The 18,646-nt window shown below is 47.0% G+C and overlaps 1 protein-coding gene across 5 annotated transcripts in view; it reads right to left on the bottom strand.

Annotated features, from left to right (window-relative positions):
- Positions 1–17,211, bottom strand: part of SGCE (sarcoglycan epsilon) — a 176,399-nt gene extending 159,188 nt beyond the window's left edge. For 2 of the 5 annotated variants that reach the window (XM_063921404.1, XM_063921400.1), the window contains exon 1: positions 16,897–17,206. In XM_063921404.1, the coding sequence (XP_063777474.1) occupies positions 16,897–17,026 (130 nt within the window). In that variant the 5' untranslated portion in view covers positions 17,027–17,206. Of the gene's footprint in view, positions 1–16,896 lie in introns of all 5 variants that reach the window. The other 3 variants (XM_063921401.1, XM_063921402.1, XM_063921403.1) reach the window with 3 other exon arrangements.
- Positions 17,212–18,646: the final 1,435 nt, after the last annotated feature.

Raw genomic sequence — 18,646 nt, forward strand, 5'->3', positions numbered from 1 at the left:
AATCTAGGATCGAGCACGGTGGCCAAAATGTAGTGCTCTGATTTCAACAGATTGACCACCCGTGAATCCTTGTTAAGCGAATTAAGGGCTGCATCCACAAGTCCCACATGCCTAGCGGAATCGCTCCCTTTTAGCTCCTTCTTCAATGCCTCCAGCTTCTTCTGCAAAAGCCTGATGAGGGGAATGACCTGACTCAGGCTGGCAGTGTCTGAACTGACTTCACGTGTGGCAAGTTCAAAGGGCATCAGAACCTTGCACAACGTTGAAATCATTCTCCACTGCACTTGAGACAGGTGCATTCCACCTACTATATCGTGCTCAATTGTATAGGCTTGAATGGCCTTTTGCTGCTCCTCCAACCTCTGAAGCATATAGAGGGTTGAATTCCACCTCGTTACCACTTCTTGCTTCAGATGATGGCAGGGCAGGTTCAGTAGTTTTTGGTGGTGCTCCAGTCTTCTGTACGTGGTGCCTGTACGCCGAAAGTGTCCCGCAATTTTTCTGGCCACCGACAGCATCTCTTGCACGCCCCTGTCGTTTTTTAAAAAATTCTGCACCACCAAATTCAAGGTATGTGCAAAACATGGGACGTGCTGGAATTTGCCCATATTTAATGCACACACAATATTGCTGGCGTTGTCCGATGCCACAAATCCACAGGAGAGTCCAATTGGGGTAAGCCATTCCGCGATGATCTTCCTCAGTTGCCGTAAGAGGTTTTCAGCTGTGTGCGTATTCTGGAAAGCGGTGATACAAAGCGTAGCCTGCCTAGGAAAGAGTTGGCGTTTGCGAGATGCTGCTACTGGTGCCGCCGCTGCTGTTCTTGCGGCGGGAGTCCATACATCTACCCAGTGGGCTGTCACAGTCATATAGTCCTGACCCTGCCCTGCTCCACTTGTCCACATGTCCGTGGTTAAGTGGACATTGGGTACAACTGCATTTTTTAGGACACTGGTGAGTCTTTTTCTGACGTCCGTGTACATTCTCGGTATCGCCTGCCTAGAGAAGTGGAACCTAGATGGTATTTGGTAACGGGGGCACACTGCCTCAATAAATTGTCTAGTTCCCTGTGAACTAACGGCGGATACCGGACGCACGTCTAACACCAACATAGTTGTCAAGGACTCAGTTATCCGCTTTGCAGTAGGATGACTGCTGTGATATTTCATCTTCCTCGCAAAGGACTGTTGAACAGTCAATTGCTTACTGGAAGTAGTACAAGTGGGCTTACGACTTCCCCTCTGGGATGACCATCGACTCCCAGCGGCAACAACAGCAGCGCCAGCAGCAGTAGGCGTTACACGCAAGGATGCATCGGAGGAATCCCAGGCAGGAGAGGACTCGTCAGAATTGCCAGTGACATGGCCTGCAGGACTATTGGCATTCCTGGGGACGGAGGAAATTGACACTGAGGGAGTTGGTGGGGTGGTTTGCGTGAGCTTGGTTACAAGAGGAAGGGATTTACTGGTCAGTGGACTGCTTCCGCTGTCACCCAAAGTTTTTGAACTTGTCACTGACTTATTATGAATGCGCTGCAGGTGACGTATAAGGGAGGATGTTCCGAGGTGGTTAACGTCCTTACCCCTACTTATTACAGCTTGACAAAGGGAACACACGGCTTGACACCTGTTGTCCGCATTTCTGGTGAAATACCTCCACACCGAAGAGCTGATTTTTTTGGTATTTTCACCTGGCATGTCAACGGCCATATTCCTCCCACGGACAACAGGTGTCTCCCCGGGTGCCTGACTTAAACAAACCACCTCACCATCAGAATCCTCCTGGTCAATTTCCTCCCCAGCGCCAGCAACACCCATATCCTCCTCATCCTGGTGTACTTCAACACTGACATCTTCAATCTGACTATCAGGAACTGGACTGCGGGTGCTCCTTCCAGCACTTGCAGGGGGCGTGCAAATGGTGGAAGGCGCATGCTCTTCACGTCCAGTGTTGGGAAGGTCAGGCATCGCAACCGACACAATTGGACTCTCCTTGTGGATTTGGGATTTCAAAGAACGCACAGTTCTTTGCGGTGCTTTTGCCAGCTTGAGTCTTTTCAGTTTTCTAGCGAGAGGCTGAGTGCTTCCATCCTCATGTGAAGCTGAACCACTAGCCATGAACATAGGCCAGGGCCTCAGCCGTTCCTTGCCACTCCATGTGGTAAATGGCATATTGGCAAGTTTACGCTTCTCCTCCGACAATTTTATTTTAGGTTTTGGAGTCCTTTTTTTACTGATATTTGGTGTTTTGGTTTTGACATGCTCTGTACTATGCCATTGGGCATCGGCCTTGGCAGACGACGTTGCTGGCATTTCATCGTCTCGGCCATGACTAGTGGCAGCAGCTTCAGCACGAGGTGGAAGTGGATCTTGATCTTTCCCTAATTTTGGAACCTCAACATTTTTGTTCTCCATATTTTAATAGGCACAACTAAAAGGCACCTCAGGTAAACAATGGAGATGGATGGATTGGATACTAGTATACAATTATGGACGGGCTGCCGAGTGCCGACACAGAGGTAGCCACAGCCGTGAACTACCGCACTGTACTGTGTCTGCTGCTAATATATAGACTGGTTGATAAAGAGATAGTATACTCGTAACTAGTATGTATGTATAAAGAAAGAAAAAAAAACCACGGTTAGGTGGTATATACAATTATGGACGGGCTGCCGAGTGCCGACACAGAGGTAGCCACAGCCGTGAACTACCGCACTGTACTGTGTCTGCTGCTAATATATAGACTGGTTGATAAAGAGATAGTATACTCGTAACTAGTATGTATGTATAAAGAAAGAAAAAAAAACCACGGTTAGGTGGTATATACAATTATGGACGGGCTGCCGAGTGCCGACACAGAGGTAGCCACAGCCGTGAACTACCGCACTGTACTGTGTCTGCTGCTAATATATAGACTGGTTGATAAAGAGATAGTATACTCGTAACTAGTATGTATGTATAAAGAAAGAAAAAAAAACCACGGTTAGGTGGTATATACAATTATGGACGGGCTGCCGAGTGCCGACACAGAGGTAGCCACAGCCGTGAACTACCGCACTGTACTGTGTCTGCTGCTAATATATAGACTGGTTGATAAAGAGATAGTATAGTCGTAACTAGTATGTATGTATAAAGAAAGAAAAAAAAACCACGGTTAGGTGGTATATACAATTATGGACGGGCTGCCGAGTGCCGACACAGAGGTAGCCACAGCCGTGAACTACCGCACTGTACTGTGTCTGCTGCTAATATATAGACTGGTTGATAAAGAGATAGTATACTCGTAACTAGTATGTATGTATAAAGAAAGAAAAAAAAACCATGGTTAGGTGGTATATACAATTATGGACGGGCTGCCGAGTGCCGACACAGAGGTAGCCACAGCCGTGAACTACCGCACTGTACTGTGTCTGCTGCTAATATAGACTGGTTGATAAAGAGATAGTATACTCGTAACTAGTATGTATGTATAAAGAAAGAAAAAAAAACCACGGTTAGGTGGTATATACAATTATGGACGGGCTGCCGAGTGCCGACACAGAGGTAGCCACAGCCGTGAACTACCGCACTGTACTGTGTCTGCTGCTAATATAGACTGGTTGATAAAGAGATAGTATACTACTAATATTATATATACTGGTGGTCAGGTCACTAGAGATGAGCGGGTTCGGTTTCTTTGAATCCGAACCCGCACGAACTTCACTTTTTTTTTCACGGGTCCGAGCGACTCGGATCTTCCCGCCTTGCTCGGTTAACCCGAGCGCGCCCGAACGTCATCATGACGCTGTCGGATTCTCGCGAGACTCGGATTCTATATAAGGAGCCGCGCGTCGCCGCCATTTTCACACGTGCATTGAGATTGATAGGGAGAGGACGTGGCTGGCGTCCTCTCCATTAGAATAGATTAGAAGAGAGAGAGAGAGAGAGAGATTGTGCAGACAGAGTTTACCACAGTGACCAGTGCAGTTGTTGTTAAGTTAACTTTTATTTAATATATCCGTTCTCTGCTATATCCGTTCTCTGCCTGAAAAAAACGATACACAGCAGTCACACAGTGTGACTCAGTCTGTGTGCACTCAGCTCAGCCCAGTGTGCTGCACATCAATGTATAAAAGCTTATAATAATTGTGGGGGAGACTGGGGAGCACTGCAGGTTGTTATAGCAGGAGCCAGGAGTACATAATATTATATTAATTTAAAATTAAACAGTGCACACTTTTGCTGCAGGAGTGCCACTGCCAGTGTGACTAGTGGTGACCAGTGCCTGACCACCAGTATAGTAGTATATTGTTGTATACTATCTCTTTATCAACCAGTCTATATTAGCAGCAGACACAGTACAGTGCGGTAGTTCACGGCTGTGGCTACCTCTGTGTCGGCAGTCGGCACTCGGCAGGCAGTCCGTCCATCCATAATTGTATAATTATATACCACCTAACCGTGGTATTTTTTTTTCTTTCTTTATACCGTCGTCATAGTCATACTAGTTGTTACGAGTATACTACTATCTCTTTATCAACCAGTGTACAGTGCGGTAGTTCACGGCTGTGGCTACCTCTGTGTCGGCACTCGGCAGGCAGTCCGTCCATCCATAATTGTATTATAATATATACCACCTAACCGTGGTTTTTTTTTCATTCTTTATACCGTCATAGTGTCATACTAGTTGTTACGAGTATACTACTATCTCTTTATCAACCAGTGTACAGTGCGGTAGTTCACGGCTGTGGCTACCTCTGTGTCGGCAGTCGGCAGGCAGTCCGTCCATCCATAATTGTATTATAATATATACCACCTAACCGTGGTTTTTTTTTCATTCTTTATACCGTCATAGTGTCATACTAGTTGTTACGAGTATACTACTATCTCTTTATCAACCAGTGTACAGTGCGGTAGTTCACGGCTGTGGCTACCTCTGTGTCGGCAGTCGGCAGGCAGTCCGTCCATCCATAATTGTATTATAATATATACCACCTAACCGTGGTTTTTTTTTCATTCTTTATACCGTCATAGTCAGTCATACTAGTTGTTACGAGTATACTACTATCTCTTTATCAACCAGTGTACAGTGCGGTAGTTCACGGCTGTGGCTACCTCTGTGTCGGAACTCGGCAGGCAGTCCGTCCATCCATAATTGTATTACAATATATACCACCTAACCGTGGTTTTTTTTTCATTCTTTATACCGTCATAGTCAGTCATACTAGTTGTTACGAGTATACTACTATCTCTTTATCAACCAGTGTACAGTGCGGTAGTTCACGGCTGTGGCTACCTCTGTGTCGGAACTCGGCAGGCAGTCCGTCCATCCATAATTGTATTACAATATATACCACCTAACCGTGGTTTTTTTTTCATTCTTTATACCGTCATAGTCAGTCATACTAGTTGTTACGAGTATACTACTATCTCTTTATCAACCAGTGTACAGTGCGGTAGTTCACGGCTGTGGCTACCTCTGTGTCGGAACTCGGCAGGCAGTCCGTCCATCCATAATTGTATTACAATATATACCACCTAACCGTGGTTTTTTTTTCATTCTTTATACCGTCATAGTCAGTCATACTAGTTGTTACGAGTATACTACTATCTCTTTATCAACCAGTGTACAGTGCGGTAGTTCACGGCTGTGGCTACCTCTGTGTCGGAACTCGGCAGGCAGTCCGTCCATCCATAATTGTATTATTATAATATATACCACCTAACCGTGGTTTTTTTTTCATTCTTTATACCGTCATAGTGTCATACTAGTTGTTACGAGTATACTACTATCTCTTTATCAACCAGTGTACAGTGCGGTAGTTCACGGCTGTGGCTACCTCTGTGTCGGCAGTCGGCAGGCAGTCCGTCCATCCATAATTGTATTATAATATATACCACCTAACCGTGGTTTTTTTTTCATTCTTTATACCGTCATAGTCAGTCATACTAGTTGTTACGAGTATACTACTATCTCTTTATCAACCAGTGTACAGTGCGGTAGTTCACGGCTGTGGCTACCTCTGTGTCGGCACTCGGCAGGCAGTCCGTCCATCCATAATTGTATTACAATATATACCACCTAACCGTGGTTTTTTTATACCACCTAACCGTGGCAGTCCGTCCATAATTGTATACTAGTATCCAATCCATCCATCTCCATTGTTTACCTGAGGTGCCTTTTAGTTCTGCCTATAAAATATGGAGAACAAAAAAGTTGAGGTTCCAAAATTAGGGAAAGATCAAGATCCACTTCCACCTCGTGCTGAAGCTGCTGCCACTAGTCATGGCCGAGACGATGAAATGCCAGCAACGTCGTCTGCCAAGGCCGATGCCCAATGTCATAGTACAGAGCATGTCAAATCCAAAACACCAAATATCAGAAAAAAAAGGACTCCAAAACCTAAAATAAAATTGTCGGAGGAGAAGCGTAAACTTGCCAATATGCCATTTACCACACGGAGTGGCAAGGAACGGCTGAGGCCCTGGCCTATGTTCATGGCTAGTGGTTCAGCTTCACATGAGGATGGAAGCACTCAGCCTCTCGCTAGAAAACTGAAAAGACTCAAGCTGGCAAAAGCACCGCAAAGAACTGTGCGTTCTTTGAAATCCCAAATCCACAAGGAGAGTCCAATTGTGTCGTTTGCGATGCCTGACCTTCCCAACACTGGACGTGAAGAGCATGCGCCTTCCACTATTTGCATGCCCCCTGCAAGTGCTGGAAGGAGCACCCGCAGTCCAGTTCCTGATAGTCAGATTGAAGATGTCAGTGTTGAAGTACACCAGGATGAGGAGGATATGGGTGTTGCTGGCGCTGGGGAGGAAATTGACCAGAAGGATTCTGATGGTGAGGTGGTTTGTTTAAGTCAGGCACCCGGGGAGACACCTGTTGTCCGTGGGAGGAATATGGCCGTTGACATGCCTGGTGAAAATACCAAAAAAATCAGCTCTTCGGTGTGGAGGTATTTCACCAGAAATGCGGACAACAGGTGTCAAGCCGTGTGTTCCCTTTGTCAAGCTGTAATAAGTAGGGGTAAGGACATTAACCACCTCGGAACATCCTCCCTTATACGTCACCTGCAGCGCATTCATAATAAGTCAGTGACAAGTTCAAAAACTTTGGGTGACAGCGGAAGCAGTCCACTGACCAGTAAATCCCTTCCTCTTGTAACCAAGCTCACGCAAACCACCCCACCAACTCCCTCAGTGTCAATTTCCTCCTTCCCCAGGAATGCCAATAGTCCTGCAGGCCATGTCACTGGCAAGTCTGACGAGTCCTCTCCTGCCTGGGATTCCTCCGATGCATCCTTGCGTGTAACGCCTACTGCTGCTGGCGCTGCTGTTGTTGCCGCTGGGAGTCGATGGTCATCCCAGAGGGGAAGTCGTAAGCCCACTTGTACTACTTCCAGTAAGCAATTGACTGTTCAACAGTCCTTTGCGAGGAAGATGAAATATCACAGCAGTCATCCTACTGCAAAGCGGATAACTGAGGCCTTGGCATCCTGGGTGGTGAGAAACGTGGTTCCGGTATCCATCATTACTGCAGAGCCAACTAGAGACTTGTTGGAGGTACTGTGTCCCCGGTACCAAATACCATCTAGGTTCCATTTCTCTAGGCAGGCGATACCGAAAATGTACACAGACCTCAGAAAAAGAGTCACCAGTGTCCTAAAAAATGCAGCTGTACCCAATGTCCACTTAACCACGGACATGTGGACAAGTGGAGCAGGGCAGGGTCAGGACTATATGACTGTGACAGCCCACTGGGTAGATGTATGGACTCCCGCCGCAAGAACAGCAGCGGCGGCACCAGTAGCAGCATCTCGCAAACGCCAACTCTTTCCTAGGCAGGCTACGCTTTGTATCACCGCTTTCCAGAATACGCACACAGCTGAAAACCTCTTACGGCAACTGAGGAAGATCATCGCGGAATGGCTTACCCCAATTGGACTCTCCTGTGGATTTGTGGCATCGGACAACGCCAGCAATATTGTGTGTGCATTAAATCTGGGCCAATTCCAGCACGTCCCATGTTTTGCACATACCTTGAATTTGGTGGTGCAGAATTTTTTAAAAAACGACAGGGGCGTGCAAGAGATGCTGTCGGTGGCCAGAAGAATTGCGGGACACTTTCGGCGTACAGGCACCACGTACAGAAAACTGGAGCACCACCAAAAACTACTGAACCTGCCCTGCCATCATCTGAAGCAAGAAGTGGTAACGAGGTGGAATTCAACCCTCTATATGCTTCAGAGGTTGGAGGAGCAGCAAAAGGCCATTCAAGCCTATACAATTGAGCACGATATAGTAGGTGGAATGCACCTGTCTCAAGTGCAGTGGAGAATGATTTCAACGTTGTGCAAGGTTCTGATGCCCTTTGAACTTGCCACACGTGAAGTCAGTTCAGACACTGCCAGCCTGAGTCAGGTCATTCCCCTCATCAGGCTTTTGCAGAAGAAGCTGGAGGCATTGAAGGAGGAGCTAACATGGAGCGATTCCGCTAGGCATGTGGGACTTGTGGATGCAGCCCTTAATTCGCTTAACAAGGATTCACGGGTGGTCAATCTGTTGAAATCAGAGCACTACATTTTGGCCACCGTGCTCGATCCTAGATTTAAAGCCTACCTTGGATCTCTCTTTCCAGCAGACACAGGTCTGCTGGGGTTGAAAGACCTGCTGGTGACAAAATTGTCAAGTCAAGCGGAACGCGACCTGTCAACATCTCCTCCTTCACATTCTCCCGCAACTGGGGGTGCGAGGAAAAGGCTCAGAATTCCGAGCCCACCCGCTGGCGGTGATGCAGGGCAGTCTGGAGCGACTGCTGATGCTGACATCTGGTCCGGACTGAAGGACCTGACAACGATTACGGACATGTCGTCTACTGTCACTGCATATGATTCTCTCAACATTGATAGAATGGTGGAGGATTATATGAGTGACCGCATCCAAGTAGGCACGTCACACAGTCCGTACTTATACTGGCAGGAAAAAGAGGCAATTTGGAGGCCCTTGCACAAACTGGCTTTATTCTACCTAAGTTGCCCTCCCACAAGTGTGTACTCCGAAAGAGTGTTTAGTGCCGCCGCTCACCTTGTCAGCAATCGGCGTACGAGGTTACATCCAGAAAATGTGGAGAAGATGATGTTCATTAAAATGAATTATAATCAATTCCTCCGCGGAGACATTGACCAGCAGCAATTGCCTCCACAAAGTACACAGGGAGCTGAGATGGTGGATTCCAGTGGGGACGAATTGATAATCTGTGAGGAGGGGGATGTACACGGTGATATATCGGAGGGTGAAGATGAGGTGGACATCTTGCCTCTGTAGAGCCAGTTTGTGCAAGGAGAGATTAATTGCTTCTTTTTTGGGGGGGGTCCAAACCAACCCGTCATATCAGTCACAGTCGTGTGGCAGACCCTGTCACTGAAATGATGGGTTGGTTAAAGTGTGCATGTCCTGTTTTGTTTATACAACATAAGGGTGGGTGGGAGGGCCCAAGGATAATTCCATCTTGCACCTCTTTTTTCTTTTCTTTTTCTTTGCATCATGTGCTGATTGGGGAGGGTTTTTTGGAAGGGACATCCTGCGTGACACTGCAGTGCCACTCCTAGATGGGCCCGGTGTTTGTGTCGGCCACTAGGGTCGCTAATCTTACTCACACAGCTACCTCATTGCGCCTCTTTTTTTCTTTGCGTCATGTGCTGTTTGGGGAGGGTTTTTTGGAAGGGACATCCTGCGTGACACTGCAGTGCCACTCCTAGATGTGCCCGGTGTTTGTGTCGGCCACTAGGGTCGCTAATCTTACTCACACAGTCAGCTACCTCATTGCGCCTCTTTTTTTCTTTGCGTCATGTGCTGTTTGGGGAGGGTTTTTTGGAAGGGCCATCCTGCGTGACACTGCAGTGCCACTCCTAGATGGGCCCGGTGTTTGTGTCGGCCACTAGGGTCGCTAATCTTACTCACACAGCTACCTCATTGCGCCTCTTTTTTTCTTTGCGTCATGTGCTGTTTGGGGAGGGTTTTTTGGAAGGGACATCCTGCGTGACACTGCAGTGCCACTCCTAAATGGGCCCGGTGTTTGTGTCGGCCACTAGGGTCGCTTATCTTACTCACACAGCGACCTCGGTGCAAATTTTAGGACTAAAAATAATATTGTGAGGTGTGAGGTATTCAGAATAGACTGAAAATGAGTGTAAATTATGGTTTTTGAGGTTAATAATACTTTGGGATCAAAATGACCCCCAAATTCTATGATTTAAGCTGTTTTTTTGTGTTTTTGGAAAAAAACACCCGAATCCAAAACACACCCGAATCCGACAAAAATAATTCGGTGAGGTTTTGCCAAAACGCGTTCGAACCCAAAACACGGCCGCGGAACCGAACCCAAAACCAAAACACAAAACCCGAAAAATTTCAGGCGCTCATCTCTACAGGTCACTGGTCACTAGTCACACTGGCAGTGGCACTCCTGCAGCAAAAGTGTGCACTGTTTTAATATAATATTATGTACTCCTGGCTCCTGCTATAACCTATAACTGGCACTGCAGTAGTGCTCCCCAGTCTCCCCCACAATTATAAGCTGTGTGAGCTGAGCAGTCAGACAGATATATAATATATATAGATGATGCAGCACACTGGCCTGAGCCTGAGCAGTGCACACAGATATGGTATGTGACTGACTGAGTCACTGTGTGTATCGCTTTTTTCAGGCAGAGAACGGATATATTAAATAAACTGCACTGTGTGTCTGGTGGTCACTCACTATATAATATATTATGTACTCCTGGCTCCTGCTATAACCTATAACTGGCACTGCAGTAGTGCTCCCCAGTCTCCCCCACAATTATAAGCTGTGTGAGCTGAGCAGTCAGACAGATAATCAGATATATATAATATTATATATAGATAATAGATGATGCAGCACACTGGCCTGAGCCTGAGCAGTGCACACAGATATGGTATGTGACTGAGTCACTGTGTGCTGTGTATCGCTTTTTTCAGGCAGAGAACGGATTATAAATAAAACTGGTGGTCACTATCAGCAAAACTCTGCACTGTACTGAGTACTCCTAATGCTCCCCAAAATTAGTAAATCAAGTGTCTCTCTAATCTATTCTAAACGGAGAGGACGCCAGCCACGTCCTCTCCCTATCAATCTCAATGCACGTGTGAAAATGGCGGCGACGCGCGGCTCCTTATATAGAATCCGAGTCTCGCGATAGAATCCGAGCCTCGCGAGAATCCGACAGCGTCATGATGACGTTCGGGCGCGCTCGGGTTAACCGAGCAAGGCGGGAAGATCCGAGTCGCTCGGACCCGTGAAAAAAAACATGAAGTTCGTGCGGGTTCGGATTCAGAGAAACCGAACCCGCTCATCTCTATCCAGATGTCAAACATGAAAAAAGAAGAGATAGTACAATATATGGGTGGTATTGCTTTAAACACTAATTAGACAGCCTATAAGAGTCCAGAAAACGGAAGCCTAAAGTGCCGGACCCAATTTGATAGTAGATGAGGATAGTATTTCGCCACCACTCTACAGATATTCGTGGACGTACCGAAACTCACATCAATATAGATAAGAACAAGTGTATAAAGGTATCTTTTAATGCTGCATCCAACGTGATATAAGGCAGAAAGAGAGCTACTCAAAGAGACGTACCCCACTCACTTTGGAGGGGGATTGTTCCCACGTATAAAGGTATCTTTCAAACCGGAATCAGGAATAACATCCACGGTAATTCAAAAGGTTTTATTAAAAGTTCATAAAACAGCAATCTGGTGTTTTTCTATGTGGTTTCCACCCTCTGGTTTGTACAGAACATGCAGGTCAGAAGTAATAGACAAAAAACTGATGTAATCCGGTTTTACACCAGTACTGTCATGTCAGACATACTCCAAAAGTGGTGTCCCATAAAAAAGAGCAAGATAATTAGAAAAAAAAATGATGGAAACTCACTACCTGGTTCCACCAACGACGTTTCGACCTCCTGGGACTTTTTCAAGGTGCATAACGTCTGAAATTGGTAATGACAATCCTGTACCACAAATCTGAGGTACGCCTGATGAGGTGGATAAATGGGGACATGAAGGTATGCATCCTTTATGTCCAGAGACACCATAAAATCCCACCCTTCCAGGCTTGCGACGACCGCTCTCAGCGATTCCATCTTGAACTTGAACCTTTTCAAGTATATGTTCAGGGATTTTAAATTCAATATGGGTCTGACCGAACCGTCCGGTTTCGGGACTACAACATGGTCGAATAATAACCCCCTCCTTGTTGAAGGAGGGGAACCTTGACCACCACCTGTGGAAGATACAATTTGTGAATTGCAGTTAACACTATTTCCCTCTTGTGGGGGGAAGCCGGCAGGGCCGTCGGTGAGGGGGCATCTCCTCGAAGTCCAGCTTGTATCCCTGAGACACAATATCTATTGCCCAGGGATCCAACAGGGAGTGAACCCACTTGTGGCTGAAATTTCGAAGACGTGCCCAGCTCCGCCTGTGGAGCCCCAGCGACATGCGGTGGATTTTGTAGAGGCCGGGGAGGACTTCTGTTCCTGTGTTGTGCAGCTTCTTTCCTCTGTCCCTGCCTCTGGCAAGAAAGGACGCACCTCGGACTTTCTTGTTTCTTTGTGATCGAAAGGACTGCATTTGATAATGTCGTGCTTTCCTAGGCTGTGCTGGAATATAAGGCAAAATATCAGAATTACCAGCTATAGCTGTGGAGACCAGGTCCGAGATCCCTTCTCCACACAATGCTCAGCCTTGTAAGGTAAACCTTCCATATGCCTCTTAAGTCGGCATCACCTGTCCATTGCATGTTCCACAGGACATGTCAAGCAGAAATCGACATAGCGTTGACTCTAGAACCCAGTAGACTAATGTCTCTTTGGTCATGTTTTATATATATATATATATATATATATATATCTAAGACAGCATCTTTTATATATATATATATATATATACATATATATATATACATACTATGGTCTCAATCTCTGCTGATAAGGTATCTGTCCACGCTGCTACAGCGCTATAAACACATGCCAACACAATCGCCGGTCTCCGGTCTGAGTAGTGTACCAGAAAGTGTGTAAATGGACTTCAAAGTACTTTTACTGCATGCTATCTGCAGGATCCCTGAGGATAGCTGTTAAGTCAGCGCTACCTTTTGGGTAAACGTGACAGTGCCTTGTCCACCCTAGGGGAAGATTCCCATCGTATCCTGGCCCTAATAGGGAAAGGATACTCCCTGAGAATTCTTTGTGGGAAGCTGCAGTCTCTTGTCTGGAGATTCCCGCTCTTTTTCTTCATGAGAGGAGGGAAATTTACCTCAGCTTTCTTCCCCTTAAACATGTGTACCCTTGTGTCAGGGACAGATGAGTCATCAGTGATATGCAAAAACATTTTTTTATTACAATAATCATATATTGAATACTTTCCTGCCATTTTGGCTGTAACTTTGCATTATCGTAGTCGACACTGGAGTCAGACTCCGTGTCGATATCAGTGTCTATTATTTTGGATAGTGAGCATTGAGAGACTCTGAAGGTCTCTGCGACATAGGGACAGACATGGGTAGATTCCCTGTCTGTTCTCTAATCTTTTGTGCAATAAATTTTCCTTAGCACTTAATTTCACATATCCAAACAGGTGTCGGCGTTGTCGATGGAGACACCACTCACACACACATTTGCTCCATCACCTCCTTAGGGGAGCCTTTTACCTCAGACATGTCGAAACACACGTACCGACACACCACACACTCAGGGAATGCTCATCTGAAGACAATTCCCCCACAAGGCCCTTTGGAGAGACAGAGAGAGAGTATGCCAGCACACACCCCATCGCTATATACCCAGGAATAACACAGTAACTTAATGTTAACCCAGTAGCTGCTGTTTATATTGATTTTTGCGCCTAATTATGTGCCCCCCCCCCCCCCCCCCCCTCTCTTTTTACCCTTTTCTACCGTGTATCTGCAGGGGAGAGCCTGGGGAGCTTTCTCTCAGCGGAGCTGTGGAGAAAAAATGGCGCAGGTGAGTGCTGAGGAAGAAGCCCCGCCCCCCTCGACGGCGGGCTTCTCCCGCTTAAATATACATTTTCTTGGCGGGGCTCATACATATATACAGTGCCCAACTGTATATATGTGTACTTTTGCCATAAGAGGTCCATATGCTGCCCAGGGCGCAGGGCGCCCCCCCCCCCCTGCACCCTTACAGTGACCGGAGTATGTGAGGTGTGTGGGAGCAATGGCGCACAGCTGCAGTGCTGTGCGTTACCTCAGTGAAGAACGGAGTCTTCTGCCGCCGATTTCGAAGTCTTCTTGCTTCTCATACTCACCCGGCTTCTGTCTTCCGGCTCTGCGAGGGGGACGGCGGCGCAGCTCTGGGATCGGACGACGAGGGTGAGATCCTGTGTACGATCCCTCTGGAGCTAATGGTGTCCAGTAGCCTAAGAAGGGTGATCTTCAGTATGCCGACGGTCGGGCTCCCAGCGACCAGCATACCGGCGCCGGGAGCCCGACAGCCGGCATACCGACACTTATTCTCCCTCGTGGGGGTCCACGACCCCCCTGGAGGGAGAATAAAATAGTGTGCGTAGCGCGCCACCGTGCCCGTAGCGTGGCGAGCGCAGCGAGCCCGCAAGGGGCTCATTTGCGCTCGCCACACTGTCGGTAAGCCGGCGGTCGGGCTCCCGGCGCCGGTTTTGCTGGTCGCCGGGAGCCCGACCGCCGGCATATCGTAGTGAACCCGCCTAAGAAGCAGGACCTAGCTTCAGAGAGTAGGGCTGCTTCTTTCCCCTCTGTCCCACGAAGCAGGGAGTCTGTTGCCAGCAGAGCTCCCTGAAAATAAAAAACCTAACAAAATACTTTCTCACAGCAAGCTCAGGAGAGCTCACTGAACAGCACCCAGCTCGTCCGGGCACAGATTCAATCTGAGGTCTGGAGGAGGGACATAGAGGGAGGAGCCAGAGCACACCAGAATCTAAATTCTTTCTTAAAGTGCCCATGTCTCCTGCGGAGCCCGTTTATTCCCCATGGTCCTTACGGAGTCCCCAGCATCCACTAGGACGTTAGAGAAATATATATATATATATATATATATATATACCATGTAGTAGAAGCCGCACACACATAATTCAATGTAGTTGATTGCTGGGGTGCTTATAACCCAGGAGGCATCCAGTAGCGTGGAAGTCACCTTCTATATGTATGTTCTAGATGCATCTCTCCTGTCTTGTTCTGGTGGTCTTGACAAAGGTCCCTGTGAGGACTGAAACATTGACAGCAATGTTTCTATCTGTGATGTGGCAATTACAGTTTGATGAACTTACATTTGAAGACTGGTGAGTGCTCTCTACTAATAATTCTTGCAATATATATATATATACATACATACAGACTAATAAATCTATTACTTTGTTTTCGTATCTGTTCTCTGGAAGGTGCTGCAGAAATTTGTGGTGCCTGATATATGTAAATGTTAACAATAATAATAATAATAATAATAATAATAATAAAGTTTTACTGATTTATTATCACCAGCATCTGTAATTTACTTAAACTGGGGTTCTCACCATGACCTCCTTTTATTTACAGTGATTTGACAGCAAACCATGCCGTGAGCGGCAGTGTCGCAACTAAAGGTGGGTACACACTAATAGATATATCTGCAGATCAATTGATCTGCAGATATATCTATGGACGGATCGAGCAGTGTGTTCAGCATACACACTGCCCGATCCATCGGGGACTGACGTCATGAACTGGGCGGGCGCCCGCCCAGTTCAGCTGTCAATCACCGCCGGTCGCCGCAGCATGTGTACGGGTGGTCGGCCAACCGCCCCGTACACACACGGCGACGCGCCAATATATTGGTAGATATATTGACCGTCGGCTGTGCTGTGGGGCCGACGCGATACGTCTGTGAACGACGGAGTTCACAGACGTATCGGCCGTACACACTGGCCGACGGTCCCGCGATATATCGGCTGTTCAAGAGAACGGCCGATATATCGACCAGTGTGTACGGGCCTTAAGACGCAACAATGATTTGGGAGTCTATTCATGAAGCAGTGAAAAGAGTGGAGAAGTGAGCCAGTGGAGAAGTTGCCCATGGCAACCAATCAGATTTTAAGTAACATTGTCAAGTGCATTCTATAAAATACGTAGCAGCTGATTGGTTGCCATGGGCTCACTTCTCCACTCTTTTCACTGCTTCATGAATAGATCCCTTGGTGTTTAGCGTTAAAGTAACGCATGGAGAAATCGCACTGACAATTGGAGGCTTTACTATGGGAAATCTACCATATAGTCACAACCTCTATCCCTCCACATCAGCTAAAGCCTTTAGGAAGGGATCGGCGCTTAGTGATGCCCAGTGATTGTATCATACGTTTGCTTATACCAATAAAAAGATTGAAAAAGATTTTAAAACAAATCTCGGAATAACGGCAACGATATAGCGGTATCGAGTAGGACACAGTCAGGACAAGGCAGGTGTATGTAGGTCTCAACATCAGCGTTCCATAAATTTAGGAAAAGGGAAAAAAAAAAATAAAGGTACAGACTTAACTAGATCCAGATATAAACCACATAAACCGAGTGTCCTGTAACCACTGACGTAAATGATATCGTCACATTATAGCGCCTGCTTCATACATCTGTCTCTATGCAAGCATTATGCAAACGATGCATATTACAGACCCCTAGACTCATCTGTACATAATATGCCATCACACAGCCAGAGGCAATCCTTGCAGGATCAGGCAGCAGCTGGCCAGATGTACAGTAGGCAGAGAGCAGGCTCATATTTTCCATCCTGCCAGTGGCATAGGCTCTATGTGGCAGGGAGAGGCAGAGACTGGCCGTAGGCTAGCAGAGGGTTATAGTATGCACACCGACCTGTCAGCAGTAGGGTGCTGGATCTCATACGCAGCACAGTGTCCATCAATGCCTGAAACATTTCTCCATTTATTCTCCCAGATTCAGTTTGTGTCGGGCAGCAGCTCCAGATAAGCAGCAGCAGCAGCATCCCCTCCTCTTCCTCTCCCCTCCTTCCATCTTCATCCCTCCTTCCTCCACCTCCCTACATGTCCCCCACTCTCTCCTCTGTAATACAGCAGCTAGAGGACATAGAGCGAGGAGGGTACCTCTGTCAGCTTCTGAAATTCCTCATGTTTGGGGGAGGAATAAAGAACAGAGGCTGTTTGTTTGCAGTGATGTGCTGTTTGTATGTCACAGACTGACTGGTAGTGTGTTATGTCCTACCACTGGCTACCAGCAGCATAATGAACACATGCTGTATAGTCTAACAGTGTTGTGTGGGATATCTGCTGAGCCAGCGCATGTAACTATTGGGTCTATTTACTAAGCCTTGGATGGAGATAACGTCCCAGCCAATCAGCTCCTAACTGCCATGTCACAGGCTGTGTTTGAAAAATGGCAGTTAGGAGCTGATTGGCTGGGACTTTATCTCCGTCCACTTTACCTACGTCGAATGTTTAGTAAATAGACCCCCAGTGTCGGACTGGGGCATGTAGGGCCCACCGGGGGAATGCAGTAGTATGGGCCCATGTTTAGGGGTGTGGACAGTCTACTGAGTGGGTGTGGCCTGCCCTCTCATTGGTTTGACTAAGCATTAGAGAGTGCAACGTCTGGGGCCCTTCATAAATATATACAGTAAATTCATCTGCTGCATGCATGATAATGTACCAGATTAATAACAGATTAATAATAGCAATGCTGTGTAGAAAATACACCATAGTCCAGCATAAGGTAACAATAAGAATTTACTCACCGGTAATTCTATTTCTCGTAGTCCGTAGTGGATGCTGGGGACTCCGTAAGGACCATGGGGAATAGACGGGCTCTGCAGGAGACTGGGCACTCTATAAGAAAGATTTGGTACTATCTGGTGTGCACTGGCTCCTCCCTCTATGCCCCTCCTCCAGACCTCAGTTAGGATACTGTGCCCGGAAGAGCTGACACAATAAGGAAGGATTTTGAATCCCGGGTAAGACTCATACCAGCCACACCAATCACACCGTATAACTCGTGATACTATACCCAGTTAACAGTATGAAATATAACTGAGCCTCTCAACAGATGGCTCAACAATAACCCTTTAGTTAGGCAATAACTATATACAAGTATTGCAGACAATCCGCACTTGGGATGGGCGCCCAGCATCCACTACGGACTACGAGAAATAGAATTACCGGTGAGTAAATTCTTATTTTCTCTGACGTCCTAGTGGATGCTGGGGACTCCGTAAGGACCATGGGGATTATACCAAAGCTCCCAAACGGGCGGGAGAGTGCGGATGACTCTGCAGCACCGAATGAGAGAACTCAAGGTCCTCCTCAGCCAGGGTATCAAATTTGTAGAATTTTGCAAACGTGTTTGCCCCTGACCAAGTAGCAGCTCGGCAAAGTTGTAAAGCCGAGACCCCTCGGGCAGCCGCCCAAGATGAGCCCACCTTCCTTGTGGAATGGGCTTTTACTGATTTAGGATGCGGCAATCCAGCCGCAGAATGCGCCAGCTGAATTGTGCTACAAATCCAGCGAGCAATAGTCTGCTTAGAAGCAGGAGCACCTATTTTGTTGGGTGCATACAGGATAAAAAGCGAGTCAGTTTTCCTGACTCCCGCCGT

This window comes from Pseudophryne corroboree, chromosome 5 (genome assembly GCF_028390025.1).
Source record: "Pseudophryne corroboree isolate aPseCor3 chromosome 5, aPseCor3.hap2, whole genome shotgun sequence".
NCBI classification, from domain to species: domain Eukaryota; kingdom Metazoa; phylum Chordata; class Amphibia; order Anura; family Myobatrachidae; genus Pseudophryne; species Pseudophryne corroboree.